This window comes from Loxodonta africana, chromosome X, assembly GCF_030014295.1.
Source record: "Loxodonta africana isolate mLoxAfr1 chromosome X, mLoxAfr1.hap2, whole genome shotgun sequence".
NCBI classification, from domain to species: domain Eukaryota; kingdom Metazoa; phylum Chordata; class Mammalia; order Proboscidea; family Elephantidae; genus Loxodonta; species Loxodonta africana.
Window position 1 is genome coordinate 4,195,722 of NC_087369.1, and position 12,395 is coordinate 4,208,116.

At 41.5% G+C, this 12,395-nt stretch overlaps 1 protein-coding gene across 2 annotated transcripts in view; it reads left to right on the plus strand.

Moving 5' to 3' along the window:
• LOC100668142 (zinc finger protein 420-like) overlaps positions 1–12,395 on the plus strand; it is a 52,893-nt gene that overhangs the window by 38,300 nt on the left and 2,198 nt on the right. The window contains exons 9-10 of one of the 2 annotated variants that reach the window (XR_010319718.1): positions 272–456; positions 11,229–11,376. Coding sequence is in view for 1 of the 2 variants with exons in the window: in XM_064277906.1 (XP_064133976.1) it covers positions 272–304 (33 nt within the window). In the remaining variant the exon portion in view is untranslated. Of the gene's footprint in view, positions 1–271; positions 1,221–11,228; positions 11,377–12,395 lie in introns of those variants that run through there. The other variant, XM_064277906.1, reaches the window with a different exon arrangement.

Genomic DNA, 12,395 nt, shown 5'->3' on the forward strand with positions numbered 1-12,395 from the left:
TGGGGATAAACAACCCTTTGTGGTTGACACTCTTCTTTGTCAAGAAAATTTTAACTGACACAAATTGTTTAAGTCCTCTTTTGTTCCTAGCTGGTCTCAACTCCCCCCTGAGAAATTCACAGTTCTCATTCTTGAGGGGTTTAGGGATGGAGGTCTCTTTCTGAAACTGCTTCTTGCTGATAAGAGACACAGAGGCCTCGAAGTTAGAGGTGTGGAATTTTCATGTTGCCTGTGTTAAACTATCATTTTTTTTTTTTTCTTATCTCAAAAGGTCCTTCATATGGTAGCTGTGTTTGTTTCTTGATCCCGGAGTGGAATAGTTTGAAATCCTTGAGCAACCATCATCTGAAGGTGGAACTTTTGAACTCTGGGAAGAAATGAACTTGACCAACAGGTTGAATAGACTGGAACTAAAGAGGAGTAATAGTAAAATAGCGAATAAGGGTCCCAGGAGAGGTAAGAACCATGTGACACAGGGAAGCACACTTTTTACTACTTGTCATATGTCTTGGGCTCTCGATTCCTGGTTAAACTTAGGAAACCGCTTATCCTGATCAAGTAGATGTTTAGCTCTAATTTTTACCTGTCCTGTGTATTGACATAGGTACAGTAGCTGGTGTTGGAGACTGTACAGACTCCTCCTTCTTCAACCAGAAGGACATTTGAGGGGGTTAAGGCTGTGTCTCTATAATGTCATGTAAACTTACTATGGCATATCTTGTTCTTTGGATGTCTTCTTTTACAAAACTACCCTCATTAGTGAACCAGTCTTCATCTGTGTTTATTTAAGGGGCTGTCATTGAGATCAGACCTGCTGCATTAGACTTGGTCAGTTGTTTCAGTACAGTTATGGACCAGCTCATTATGTTTCTTGGTTACAGCAGGCAGGAGAGTAGCAGGGTTTACAATTTGACAAACCTTTAGAGTCAGTTTGGGAGGATCTAATAATATGGCCTGGTACTGGGTAATTTTGTCTCCTGAAATCCAATTTTGTCCTTAAACTTTTAAAACAGCCTGAACCTGATGAGATATCCGCACCTCCATAGGTCGTCCTAAAGTAAATTTACATGCCTTTTTAATCAGGATTGTAGTGGTAGCGACTGTTCTCAAAAAGGCCACCCAGCCGTGTGTCACCAGGTCTAATTGTTTAGAGAAATAGGCAACTGATCTAGTAAGAGGGCCGATTTGTTGGGTCAGTATTTGTAGGGCCTGTCCTTGTCTTTTTTTTTTTTTTAAATAACTTTTATTAAGCTTCAAGTGAACGTTTACAAATCCAATCAGTCTGTCACATATAAGTTTACATACATCTCACTCCCTACTCCCACTTACTCTCCCCCTCTTGAGTCAGCCCTTTCAGTCTTTCCTTTCTTGACAATTTTGCCTGCTTCCCTCTCTCTCTATCCTCCCATCCCCCCTCCAGACAAGAGTTGCCAACACAATCTCAAGTGTCCACCTGATATAAATAGCTCACTCTTCATCAGCGTCTCTCCCCCACCCGCTGACCAGTCCCTTTCATTTCTGATGAGTTGTCTTCGGGGATGGTTCCTATCCTTTGTCAACAGAAGGTCTGGGGAGCATGGCCGCCGGGATTCCTCCAGTCTCAGTCAGACCATTAAGTTTGGTCTTTTTATGAGAATTTGGGGTCTGCATCCCACTGATCTCCTGCTGCCTCAGGGGTCCTCTGCTGTGCTCCCTGTCAGGGCAGTCATCTATTGTGGCCGGGCACCAACTAGTTCTTCTGGTCTCAGGATGATGTAGGTCTCTGGTTCATGTGGCCCTTTCTGTCTCTTGGGTTCTTAGTTGCCGTGTGGGCTTGGTGTTCTTCATTTTCCTTTGCTCCAGGTGGGTTGAGACCAATTGCTGCATCTTAGATGGCTGCTTGTTAGCATTTAAGACCCCAGACGCCACATTTCAAAGTGGGATGCAGAATGATTTCATAATAGAATTATTTTGCCAATTGACTTAGAAGTCCCCGCAAACCATGTTCCCCAGACCCCCGCGCTTGCTTCGCTGAGCTTTGAAGCATTCATTTTATCCCAGAAACTTCTTTGCTTTTGGTCCAGTCCAATTGAGCTGACCTTCCATGTATTGAGTGTTGTCTTTCCCTTCACCTAAAGCAGTTCTTATCTACTGATTAATCAATAAAAAACCCTCTCCCACCCTCCCTCCCTCCCCCCCTCGTAACCACAAAAGTATGTGTTCTTCTCAGGTTTACTATTTCTCAAGATCTTATAATAGTGGTCTTATACAATATTTGTCCTTTTGCCTCTGACTAATTTCGCTCAGCATAATGCCTTCCAGGTTCCTCCATGTTATGAAATGTTTCAGAGATTCGTCACTGTTCTTTATCGATGCGTAGTATTCCATTGTGTGAATATACCACAATTTATTTACCCATTCATCCGTTGATGGACACCTTGGTTGCTTCCAACTTTTTGCTATTGTAAACAGAGCTTCAATAAACATGGGTGTGCATATATCTGTTTGTATGAAGGCTCTTGTATCTCTAGGGTATATTCCTAGGAGTGGGATTTCTGGGTTATATGGTAGTTCTATTTCTAACTGTTTAAGATAACGCCAGATAGATTTCCAAAGTGGTTGTACCATTTTACATTCCCACCAGCAGTGTATGAGAGTTCCAATCTCTCCGCAGCCTCTCCAACATTTATTATTTTGTGTTTTTTGGATTAATGCCAGCCTTGCTGGTGTGAGATGGAATCTCATCGTAGTTTTAATTTGCATTTCTCTAATGGCTAATGATCGAGAGCATTTTCTCATGTATCTGTTGGCTGCCTGAATATCTTCTTTAGTGAAATGTGTGTTCATATCCTTTGCCCACTTCTTGATTGGGTTGTTTGTCTTTTTGTGGTTGAGTTTTGACAGAATCATGTAGATTTTAGAGATCAGGTGCTGGTCGGAGATGTCATAGCTGAAAATTCTTTCCCAATCTGTCGGTGGTCTTTTTACTCTTTTGGTGAAGTCTTTAGATGAGCATAGGTGTTTGATTTTTAGGAGCTCCCAGTTATCGGGTTTCTCTTCATCATTTTTGGTAATGTTTTGTATTTTGTTCATGCCTTGTATTAGGGCTCCTAGGGTTGTCCCAATTTTTTCTTCCATGATCTTTATCGTTTTAGTCTTTATGTTTAGGTCTTTGATCCACTTGGAGTTAGTTTTTGTGCATGGTGTGAGGTATGGGTCCTGTTTCATTTTTTTGCAAATGGATATCCAGTTATGCCAGCACCATTTGTTAAAAAGGCTATCTTTTCCCCAGTTAATTGACACTGGTCCTTTGTCAAATATCAGCTGCTCATACGTGGATGGATCTATGTCTGGGTTCTCAATTCTGTTCCATTGGTCTATGTGTCTGTTGTTGTACCAATACCAGGCTGTTTTGACTACTGTGGCTGTATAATAGGTTCTGAAGTCAGGTAAGGTGAGGCCTCCCACTTTCTTCTTCTTTTTCAGTAGTGCTTTGCTTATCCGGGGCTTCTTTCCCTTCCATATGAAATTGGTGATTTGTTTCTCTATCCCCTTAAAATATGACATTGGAATTTTGATCGGAAGTGCGTTAAATGTATAGATGGCTTTTGGTAGAATAGACATTTTTATTATGTTAAGTATTCCTATCCATGAGCAAGGTATGTTTTTCCACTTAAGTACGTCCTTTTGAATTTCTTGTAGTAGAGCTTTGTAGTTTTCTTTGTATAGGTCTTTTACATCCTTGGTAAGATTTATTCCTAAGTATCTTATCTTCTTGGGGGCTACTGTGAATGGTATTGATTTGGTTATTTCCTCTTCGGTGTTCTTTTTGTTGATGTAGAGGAATCCAAGTGATTTTTGTATGTTTATTTTATATCCTGAGACTCTGCCAAACTCTTCTATTAGTTTCAGTAGTTTTCTGGAGGATTCCTTAGGGTTTTCTGTGTATATAATCATGTCATCTGCAAATAGTGATAACTTTACTTCTTCCTTGCCAATTCGGATACCTTTTATTTCTTTGTCTAGCCTAATTGCCCTGGCTAAGACTTCCAATACGATGTTGAATAAGAGCGGTGATAAAGGGCATCCTTGTCTGGTTCCCGTTCTCAAGGGAAGTGCTTTCAGGTTCTCTCCATTTAGAGTGATATTGGCTGTTGGCTTTGCATAGATGCCCTTTATTATGTTGAGGAATTTTCCTTCCATTCCTATTTTGGTAAGAGTTTTTATCTGTCCTTGTCTTTTATGAACATACAACCGAAAAGGTTTGGTTAAGTCTGGAAGACCCAGTGCGGGAGCACTATCTAATTCTAAATTTGATGGTTTCAAATGTTGTTTGGCACTCTTGAGTCTATTAAGGGTTTTTTTTTCTTCTCCTTTTAGGGACTCATATAAGGGTTTTGTTTTAGCCCAAAGTTGGGTATCTAGATCTTACAAAATCCAGCCATGCCCAGGAATCTACATAGTTGTTTTTTGTGTGGTAGAGGCTTGAAGAGAAATTATGACTAATTTCCTTTCAGGCAGCAATTGTTGTATGCCTAGAGAGAGCTGAAACTCCAAATATTTCACTTCTTTCAGAGTAACCTATGCCTTCTCAGGGGAAACCCTATAACCTCGATTTATCAAATGATTCAGGGTTTAATTGTATTGGTATCTGAACTGTCTTGATCTTTGCTAGCTATCAATAGGTTGTTCATGTATTGGAGTAATATTCCCCCTTTTAGTTCTAAGTCTCTGAGATGTTTAGGTAAAGTCAAACCAAATAGGTGGGGAGAATTTTCAAAGCCTTGAGGGAGAACAGTCTACTTAAACTGTGTTCCTTCCCTCGTGTCTGGGTCATCACATTCAAAAGCAAATAAATCTTGGGAGTCAGGGTGCAGGAGTACACAAAAGAAAGTGTATTTTTCATCTAGCGGAGTAAAGTAGGTGGCAGCTTTGGGTACCTTATTAAGCAGAGCATATGTGTTGGGGACCAGTGGGTTAATTATTACTACAGCCTCATTTACTGCTCTTAGGTATTGTACAAAGCACTGTTTTCCATTAGGCTTTTTAACAGGTAAAATGGGAGTGTTGTAAGGGCGCTGGCAAGGTTCAGTAAGTCTTTGTCTGAGGAGACTTTCTAATACTGGCTTAATCCCAGCTCTTGTCTCTGCCTTAAGTGGATATTGTTTGTGTCAAAGGAGAGCAGCTCCAGGTTTTAGTTCAACCCGTACAGGATCGGCATTGTTGGCACTTACTGGTTAGTTTACATTCCAAACTAATGAGTTCACTTTGGTTAAAATATATGGAGGGGTATTAGGTGTCCTTTGTGCAGAACCCCCATCTCAAAGAGCGCTAGGAATCTTGCCTCTTGACTTTTTCTATTTCTACAGTGACCTGATCCCTGGAGAGAAAATCAGTTGCCTGTAATTGTTTAACACATCCCTACCACACGAAGGAACTGGACACTCAGGTTTATATAGGAAATAGTGAGATAGAGTACATGTACCTACCACACAAGATAAAGGGAAGGTAAACCTCTTGGTCTGAGACTCCAGTTATCACACAGTCTTAATTAGAGAGTTTGCCAACAGGTTTGTTTAAGACAGAGTAAGCAGCTCCCATATTAAGTAAAAATTCAGTTTTCCTACCTGCCATGTTGAAGGTAACCCAAGGTTCTGCAGGGGTGATGGAGATCGGCTGCTGTTGTTCATGTGGAGCTGGATGGTCCTCTGGCCTCCTCACTCATAGAGCTGTGACATTTGTAGTTTGGGGTCATGATTTGGGCAGTGGCCAGACCATCCCAGCTGAGGACAGTCTGGACATTTCCTGTTTCCAGTGTCCCTCCTTTTTGCGATATGTACACTGCTGGGGCCCCAGCTTTGCTGGCGGCCCTGAAGGGCAAATCCAAGGCCTGTCCAGTTGGCTTCTTACCTATGACAGCCCTGGTCCCCAGAGGTTACCTTGAGGTGGTCCCTGAATAACTGCGGCCAACAACTGGGCCTTTTTATCTTCTTTCACCTTAACTCTGTCATTAAAAACCTTAAAGGCTTCTTCCACTAATTTGGGCAGCGGGGTCTGGGGGCCAGCCTCTAACTTTTGAAGTTTATTTCTAATATCTGGGGTAGTTTGGGTTACAAAATGAAAACCCAATAAGGGGCAGACTCTGGTGCCTCTGGGTCTATGTTGGCAAACCTTTTAAAGCTTTCTGTCAGGCTATTTGAAAAAGGTGACAGGATTCTCATCTTTCCCTTGAGTTACTTTTTTGGTCTTTGAGTAATTAACTGGTTTGTGAATGCATTTCTGTATCCCTTCAACCATACAAGTTAGAAAATGTTTCATTCTTGCCCAATCTAGTCAGTCCTCGTAATCCCATTGAGGGTCTGATTCAGAGATTGCTTTGTCCCTTGGTCTGAGAACATTATGCCTGGAGTTAGTGGGAACAAAACTGTCAACATGTTTCCTTGCCTTTGTGAGTATTCTGTTCTTCTCATCAGTAGTGCAGCAAGTATTTAAAATTACTATTTCATCTTTTCAGCTAAGAACAAAGTTAACGTTAAACTTAAGAAACTCCTCTCAGAATCTTTCTGGGTTTTCTGAAAAGTTACCCAGTTTCTGATTACACACACTTAACTCTGAAACTGAAAAGGGGACCTGTACCCAAACCATCCTGTCCTGTCAGTCTACCACCTCCTTCAGGGTTAGACTCTGGGAGGGGAGAATAAAGATTGTGAAGACAGTGGACCTTAGGAGTAGAGGGAAGCTCAGTAGGACCCATCACCAAAGAGGCTGTGGGTCTTAAATGAGGAGCGAGGGAAGGGGGAGCAGGTAGACTGTTGAGGATGGGATTAGAAATAGTGGGGGAAGAGGAGCTTGTAGGGAGGTAGGCTGGAGGTTCAGCTGGAGGCATTGGTAAGGTCAGCACTGGACCTTGATTCAAGAGGGGATCTCCCAAAAGGTGTGGTTCCCCAGATTCCATTGGAGGCTTTTTAGATTGAGTTTTGGCAGCTAGAACCACACAGGTCAGTTTGCATTTTGCTTATAGTCCCTTATTCTGGTAGAAGGCCTTCAAGGCTTGAACATAGGGGATTTCATCTCATTTTTCCTCCCTCTTGCAAAATAAGTCCATCTGTAAAATATGTAAAAATTAAGAGACCTGATCAGTGAGGGTATGCTGAGGCCAGGCAGTGTTGCAGAAAAATATAAGTTTCTTTTCTTTAACTGATCATAAGAAAAGAACTGCCAGTGTTTAAGAATGTACCCTAGGGGTGAATCTCCTGGTATGCTCTCCTGATTTCCCATTTAGGCCAGTTAACTGTTCCTGAGAACCTAGCTTTTTATTTTTATTGGTAGTTGATACCATCAGCTTTTTATTTTTAGTCTGATAGGAATTTATATATCTCTCCCACTGCAGCCAAGATTTTTCCCTGCTCCGGGAGAGAATCTCTTTTTGAAATCTTAATGCTCCGTCTGGGGCGTTCCCTGTATTGCGATCCAAACCTCAGTCTAAATTGAAATCTTCTTTCCCTGTGCATATCTTACTTCAGTCCAATCAGTAAATTCCCAGGAGTCTCTATAGATACGTTCTGATTCAACCTGAATTTCTTGCCACCAATCAGTTTCCATGCATCAAACATAAATCACACATAAGATGAATGGACAGAGAGCACTTGGACCAGACAACCCAGAGAAGGAAAGGGGAACAAGGATGATCTTAGTGAGGCCTGACACTCCCCTCTTATGAGAAATGTCTGGGTCCTCACTTCAATCCTCCAGATACCTCTTATCCCCAATACCAGATGAAGGAACTTCAATCTTCCAATTGGGCAGTGACGGAGATGTCTGCATCCACTCCTAAAAACCCCAACCAGACCAGGATGGTGGGGCTTCAGTCTCCCAACCTAAACAGAGATGTCTATGCCAACCTCCCAGAACCAGGGCACATCTAGCAGAGATAGACAAACACAGAGAAACTGTGCCTGCTTGTTAGCTAAATTGAAAGTAAACTCTCAGAGCCAGAACTCAGTGAGCCCGAGGGGCGCTGAACAAAAAAGATCCAGGTGGTCACTTTGCCCATCCAGGGAAGGTTTGGTCCGCTCTGGTAGTTGACTCAGGGACCCCCAATTAGGGTCCCATCTGAGTTGCCAGGAAGTTTGAGTTTTTTTTTTGTTACCAAACACAGTGGGTTCGCTGCTTGTACTCTCATTCAGAGTAACTAAGAGTCAAGTGGATTTAAAGCAAGGCATAGTTTATTACTCGTAGCAAGTAAGGAGACAAGGAGATCATTCTGAATAAACTGTCTCTGTGAACAAAGGGCTGGAGGAACTTTTTATACTATGCTGGAAAGGGAAAATCATACGTATTTGTTAGTTAACATGCATATTCAAAAGGGGTCAGGCTAGGATTTGGCAAAGAAGTGGCTTGACAGACTTCTTGCTTCTGAAATGGGCTCGTCTGTCTGGTGATTTTGGCTCCTAGTGAACTCATTATGGGATGGAGTCATCTGGTAGTCAACCTGATTTCTTACCACACATGCCTAGGATTCTAGTCTTAGCTGATTGATCTGTAAAATAGCTGCAAGCGGAAAGATTAGGAGGAAGCAGACGACATTGAGCTTAAATTTTAATCACAAGATGTTCTTTTGATTGGGGATGAACAATGCTGTGTGGTGGACAATATTCGTTCTTTAGAAAATTTTACTGACACAACTTGTTGTTTAAGGCCTCTTTTGGTCCTATTTGGTCTCGCAAGCGTGATGTCTTCTCCACGGGGTGGTCTCTCCTGATAACATGTCCAAAGTATGAGACAAAGTCTTGTTATCCTTGCTTCTAATGAGCATTCTAAGTCATCAGAACTTCTTCCAGGACAGCTTTGTTCTTTTGGCAGTCCATGGTCTATTTAATATTCTTCACTAACACCATAATTCAAAGGCATCAATTCTTTAGTCTTCCTTAGTCATTGTCCAGCTTTCACATGCATATGAGGCAAATGAAAACACCATGGCTTGGGTCAAGCGCACCTTAGTCTTCAAGGTGACATCTTTGCTTTTCAACACTTTAAAGAGGTCCTTTGCAGCAGATTTGCCCAATGCATTGCATCGTTTGCTTTCTTGACTGCTGCTTCCATGGCTGTTGATTGTGGATCCAAGTAGAATGAAATCCTTCACAACTTCAATCTTTTCTCTGTTTATCATGATGTTGCTTATTGGTCTAGTTGTGAGGATTTTTGTATTCTTTAGTTGAGGTGTAATCCATACTGAAGGCTGTGATATTTGATCTTCATTAATATAAGTGCTTCAAGTCCTCTTCACTTTCAGCAAGCAAGGTTGTGTCAGCTTCACATTGCAGGTTGTTAACGAGTCTTCCTCCAGTCCTGATTCTGTGTGCCGTGTTTCTGTTCATATACTCCAGCTTCTAGAATTATTTGTTCAGCATACAGATTGAATAAGTATGGTGACAGGATACAGCCCTGACTCACGCCTTTCCTGACTGTAAGCCATGTAGTATCCACTTGTTCTGTTCGAACGACAGCCTCTTGATCTATGTACAGGTTCCTCAAGAGCACAATTAAGTGCTCTGGAATTCTCATTCTTTGCGGTGTTAGGTAATTTTTTATGATGCACACAGAGAATGCCTTTGTATAAGCAATAAAACACAAGTAAACATCTTTCTGGTATTCTCTGCTTTCAGCCGGGATCCATCTGACATGAGCAATGATATCCCTGATTTCATGTCCTCTTCTAAATCTGCCTTGAATTTCTGGAAGTTCCTGAAAATTTTCTCTCAGTCTGTAGGTTGTCTTTTTACTTTGTTGATAAAGTCTTTTGATGAACAAAAGTAGTTAATATGTTTAATTTTATGGGGTCTGATTTATCTACTTTGTGTTTTCATGCTCGTGACTTTGTTGTCCCGTCTAATAGTCCATGATTACAGACAAGTCCCAAAGTCTCACCCCTATAGCATAAGGGACAGTTTGTATTCTCGGTGGGTTTTTTTTTTTTTAATTACAAAATTCCTTACTATAATAGAATTCTGATGCTTCCTAAGCCCTGGAGTATTATTCAAGATACAAAGTGAATAAGATTATGAATAATATTTAATAGAGAAATAAATAATATTTTAATATTGTAAAAGTGACTTCAAATATAAGAATCAGCACAAAGCCAATTCCTACATGGTGGAGGTCAAATATATACCACATTTCCATGTTATCCAAGCTGTTGTACCGTGCCATCTTTCACACCGCTCACCTCTTGACACCTGTTAGTCTCCTACCCGCTTTGGTTTTGGCGGGTAATTCTCTGCAGTCTCACAGAACTGACCAACTGTATTTACAGTTAAGTGGTTTGTTAAGGAAGTAATCAGGTACAAGTTGGGATCAGGATCACGAAGTATATACTTAAAGTCTCTCTTTTCCAGTGTAGAACACCTCTTTCAGCTGTGCAGGCCTCCTCTCTGTGCCCTCGAGACAGGCTCTGTCTGGCCCTCTCAGGACAAGCTCCTCTCAGCCCCTTAAGTCAGACTCGTCTTGGCCCCTTCATGATGGGCTCCTCTCCGCCCCCTCAGGACAAGCTCCGCTTGATGCTCATGGGACAGGCTCTGCTTGGCCTCTTCAGGACAGGCTCCTCACAGACCCCTCAGGACAGGCTCCTCTCATCCCCCTCAGGACAGTCTCCTCTCATCCCCCTCAGGACAGTCTCCTCTCGGCCCCCCCCAGGACCTGCTGCTCTCTGCCCCCTCAGGATGGGGCCCTCTGCGCCCCCCAAACCATTTATTTTTCAGATTACTTATTTAGCACTTATGCCACTTTGGCAAGCAAATAATGGCTTTTTCTACTAACCAGGGGTATCTTTGATTACTGAAATTCACATTTCAGCTCATGTATGCATTTAAGACCCAGGGTTTTCTCTGTAGAGGAAATAAGAACAGCCGTGGGCAGATTCCAAACACTAGGGGGAACCACTGAACCTATGGTCCTGAGTTATGGCACTCTGGGTTCTTGCTCGGAAGCCCTCCCTTGCTTATCCAGTGTCTTCTAAGCTCTTTAAGTGTTGTACAGGTAAACACTGGCTTTAGGGGTAACACTGGGGCACTGAGAGATTTGTGGTTTGGGACCCTGTAGAGATTAACTTGAGCTGTAAACTTTTACCCAAAGCACCATTAAAAAAAAAATAAAAGATGTGGCTAAGTCCTTTGTTCCCAGCAGCCTTTTCTCCTCTAATAATTCTTCCTTGCATTTCATATTGTGACCCTCAACTTGGATCATTGGGTCAGACTCTTGAAACCTTAATGATGGAGAAAAGTTATCCAGGGAACATACTATGGTGTGATTCAAGAATAACACCTGGGCCTTCACATTAGGAGAAATCTCCAAATCAGATGACAATAAAGTTCAGCATAGAAACCGGGGTTGACATTTGAGGTGAGTGTCCTTCAAAGAAGAAAAATTCCTAAGGTGTCATGACGTGAAAATGCACATAGATATATTTATGTGTGTATATCAAGGCGTCCAAGTTCGTAATGGTTCAGTAATTGCTGACATAAACAAGGGAACCATAGGCGTTGTGTAGCAAGCAAATCTGTTGCTAGTCGGATGTTGACCCAAGTAGGAAACAATCAATGGGGCCCCACTCAAAGATGGTGGCCAAGTACGCTGCTTTGGATGTGTGTCACTCTCCACAGTCCTGCCAATAGTCCAGTCTCCCGCATCAGGCTCCAGAAACTTTCAGTATCCATGCAGTAGATGAGATCATAGCAACAGATTTGGTTGGTATGCAACGTATATCCTACGCTCATTTACATCAGCAGTTGCTGAACCATTACAAACTGGTTCAAAGGCCTGATGTTTACTGCTATATGCATCATTTCCTCAGTTATTGACTACCTGTTTATCCAACATTTCACATTTATGACAGTAATAAGAAATCTATTCAACCATTTTGTGCATTTTAATGACTTCAATCTGGCATTAACAAACGCCAATGTGCAAGGCAAGTTTAACGCTGGCTGTGACGATTAAGGTTATGTGTTAACTTGGCTGGGCCATGATTCTCCATGTTTTGTAGTTGTGTAATGATGTAATTGGGAAGTTACATAATGATGTAATCTGGCAATTGTTTAATGATGTAATTTTTACAGTCATTTAATGATGTGGTCATCCTCCATTTCTTGATCTCATGTGGCCATTCTTTGTTTATGGCATCAAGCTGAATTTGCATAGTGATCTGGTCTTTGGAATTTAACCATGTCAGTAAGTGAGGAGATGGTGTGGGTGTATATGGGTGTGTATATTTACATTTATAATTGTATATTTATATAGATATAAATATAGTTGTAAAATTATGTGTTCAGAGAACTTCCAGAATATAACATTTTCATAAATATGAGTCAGAAATTGAGTATTTGAAACATTTCACTTGGGTACAATTATCAGAAAGGTTT